Consider the following 2,538-nt stretch of genomic DNA (forward strand, 5'->3'; position numbering starts at 1 on the left):
GGGGGGGGTACAAAAGGAAAGCGGGCCTGATGTGGTACTTACATGCGCTGCAGCCGCTTGTACGGGGTGAATGCCTTTGTATGAATCTCAGTGATCTTGTTCTGCTCCAAGCGCCTAGAGAGGGAGAGAGAGAAAACGCAGGTATAGGAGGCAGGGAAAACTATTTTTTTTTTAAAAAAACCCTCAACTACTTAGTAAAAATAATAATTGAGCGCACACTAAAGTAGGAATATATGGCGACAACTGAAAGTGCCCGCACAGGCACGCGGAGCCCCGCCCCGCCCCGGGTGTGCAGTCGACTAAGGACGTCTATGGTAGAAAAAAAACAAACGAAATTTCCCTGAAAATAACTAAAAGCTTCTGGATTTTTTTCTTTTTCCTGAAATTTTCCCCTACTTTCTAAAATTTTTCTGAAATTATCCGTTTCTTCCTGAAATTTTCCGTTTCTTCCTGAAATTTTACGGAAACTTTCCATAGGGCTTCCCCAACCCTACTGACGTACGCGCGGTAATGGATTCCCTCTAACTGTTACCGCGGGCGACGCCTTGTTTCGCGCCATCACCTCCCCCCCCCCTTCCCCCTCCGGTCCCCTCCTTTCAAAACTTTCACATTAATTCCCCACCAAACTTGTCACACCATACCGGCGCCGCACGCGCAGTGGTGACATCTCATCTCCACACTTTCGCGGACTACAACTACTACTAGTACCATACACTCCCCCCCAACCCGTCCTCGAAAACAATCTCCGCGCGTCGCCAATGTAGTCGACGCGTCACGTCCCGATAATAATCACGAGAACAGCTACGCAGGCAGCGGGCAGGGTGCCGCTGCTGCTGGTGATGATGATGAGGAAACTCACAGCTCGGTGGTGCCCTCCGGGAGGTGCTCGGGCACGGCCGTCAGCCCCTTCTCCCGGCAGTCCACGACCGTGTCCTGGCAGCGGCAGGGCGCCGGGCATCGCGGCTCGCCCGCACACTCCATGGGCGGCGCCGGCGACGAGCCTAAGGGCGAAACAATCAACACGTTTTTTTGAAATAGCCTTGGCGGAAATTGGGTAATTTTCTTTGAAATTTTTTGAAACATTTTGGAATTTTTTAAAAAAAATTTAGATATTTTTTTTTTGAATTTTAAATATTTTTCTTTGTAACTGCATTCGATTTTTTTTTTAATTTTTTAAAAAAATCTTGTTACTTCTGGCATTTGTTTAAATTTTTGGGGGGTCTTTTTGAATTACCCGCGCATGCAAACTCGTTGTCGTGGAGGTCGGCGACGCTGAGGTCCTGGAGGTGGGCGGGCGAGGCGCAGCGGGTGTAGAGGGCGAGGCGGGGCGAGCGGCGCAGCCAGCGCGCCAGCCAGGCCAGGTGGCAGTCGCAGCGAAGGGCGTTCTCCGACAGGCGCAGCGCGCGCAGCCGCGTCAGCCCGGCGAACGTCTCGGAGCGCAGCCACGTCAGGTTGTTGTTGTTCAGCGTCCTGGAGGGGGAGGAAAGGAGGCAGTGAGTAAGAAGGCAATCATCGACAACCGACAACCCGAAAGGTCGAGTACTGGGCCCCGGCTGACAAAAATGTGTACTCGGCCGAGTGTACTCAGTACAAAAGACAGGCTCCAGACAAGTTTTTGGTACTCACAGCACGTCGAGCTCGCGCAACCCGTCGAAGGCGCCTTCGTCCACACATGACAGCTGGTTGTTGTCCAGTAACCTGGGGAACAAGACAAATTTTCAGATATATTTTTTTTAAAGAATAATTTTGTTTCAAAGAGAAAATTTCAGGAAAAAAGGATATTCTTTTAGAATTATTTTTTCCCCAAGGCACAGGATAGATTAATTCTCACAGAGCGACCCCTAAAAAGGACGAGGTGGCGCGTCGTCGCCTGCTCGGCCCGGCGCCCGCAGTGCTCCGGCCTGCAGGCCCGTCGCGCAGGCGTGCCGGGCGGGCGGCCTACGCCGTGGGCGGCGGGCGCTCCGCGGCAGCGCAGCGGAGCAGCAGCGGGCGGGACTCGACGCGTGGGACAGGGGCGTCTCCCTCTCCCTACATCTCGCCGCCTCCTCCTCCACCTCCTCCTCCTCCTCCCCCCTTCTCTCTCTCTCCCTCCCTCTCTTCCTCCCTCTCTCCCTCCCTCGCTCTCTCCCTCGCTCGCTTCCTCCCTCCCTCCCCGCTCGCTGGCCCGGGCAACAAGTCGGGCCGGTCACAAACAGTGTGACACTACACTCTGGCCCATCATGAGGAGCAATCCCGCACCCCCCTCTCCCCTCCTCTCTCTCTCTTATTCGCAGCAAGTGCACAGGGGCTTCCACTAAGCTGACCCGACTCCCCCTCCCCACACCTCCCGTCCCGCGTCGGGTTGCCACACCTGTTCTGAATAAATAATACGCAGATACCCAGCGCCACCACGAACTGAGAACTGAGAGAGTAAGAGAGAGCGAGCGAGCGAGAGAGGGAGAGAGAGAGAGAGAGAGAGAGAGAGAGAGAGAGAGAGAGAGAGATGCTCATAGAGCTTTACCGAGTGCAAGGGAGATGCAAATTTCGCAACCTCTCCAG

The 2,538-nt window shown here is 54.3% G+C and overlaps 1 protein-coding gene across 1 annotated transcript in view; it reads right to left on the reverse strand.

Moving 5' to 3' along the window:
- LOC113205099 (protein slit) overlaps positions 1-2,538 on the reverse strand; it is a 201,566-nt gene that overhangs the window by 24,674 nt on the left and 174,354 nt on the right. Inside the window, exons 6-9 of the mRNA XM_052265162.1 lie at positions 1,627-1,698; positions 1,235-1,470; positions 860-1,001; positions 43-114 (exon numbers count right to left, since the gene is read on the reverse strand). Coding sequence (XP_052121122.1) covers positions 43-114; positions 860-1,001; positions 1,235-1,470; positions 1,627-1,698 — 522 coding nt within the window. The remainder of the gene's footprint in view (positions 1-42; positions 115-859; positions 1,002-1,234; positions 1,471-1,626; positions 1,699-2,538) is intronic.

Source organism: Frankliniella occidentalis, unplaced genomic scaffold (assembly GCF_000697945.3).
Source record: "Frankliniella occidentalis isolate FOCC.00 unplaced genomic scaffold, Focc_3.1 Scaffold24, whole genome shotgun sequence".
In the NCBI taxonomy this organism is placed as follows: Eukaryota; Metazoa; Arthropoda; class Insecta; order Thysanoptera; family Thripidae; genus Frankliniella; species Frankliniella occidentalis.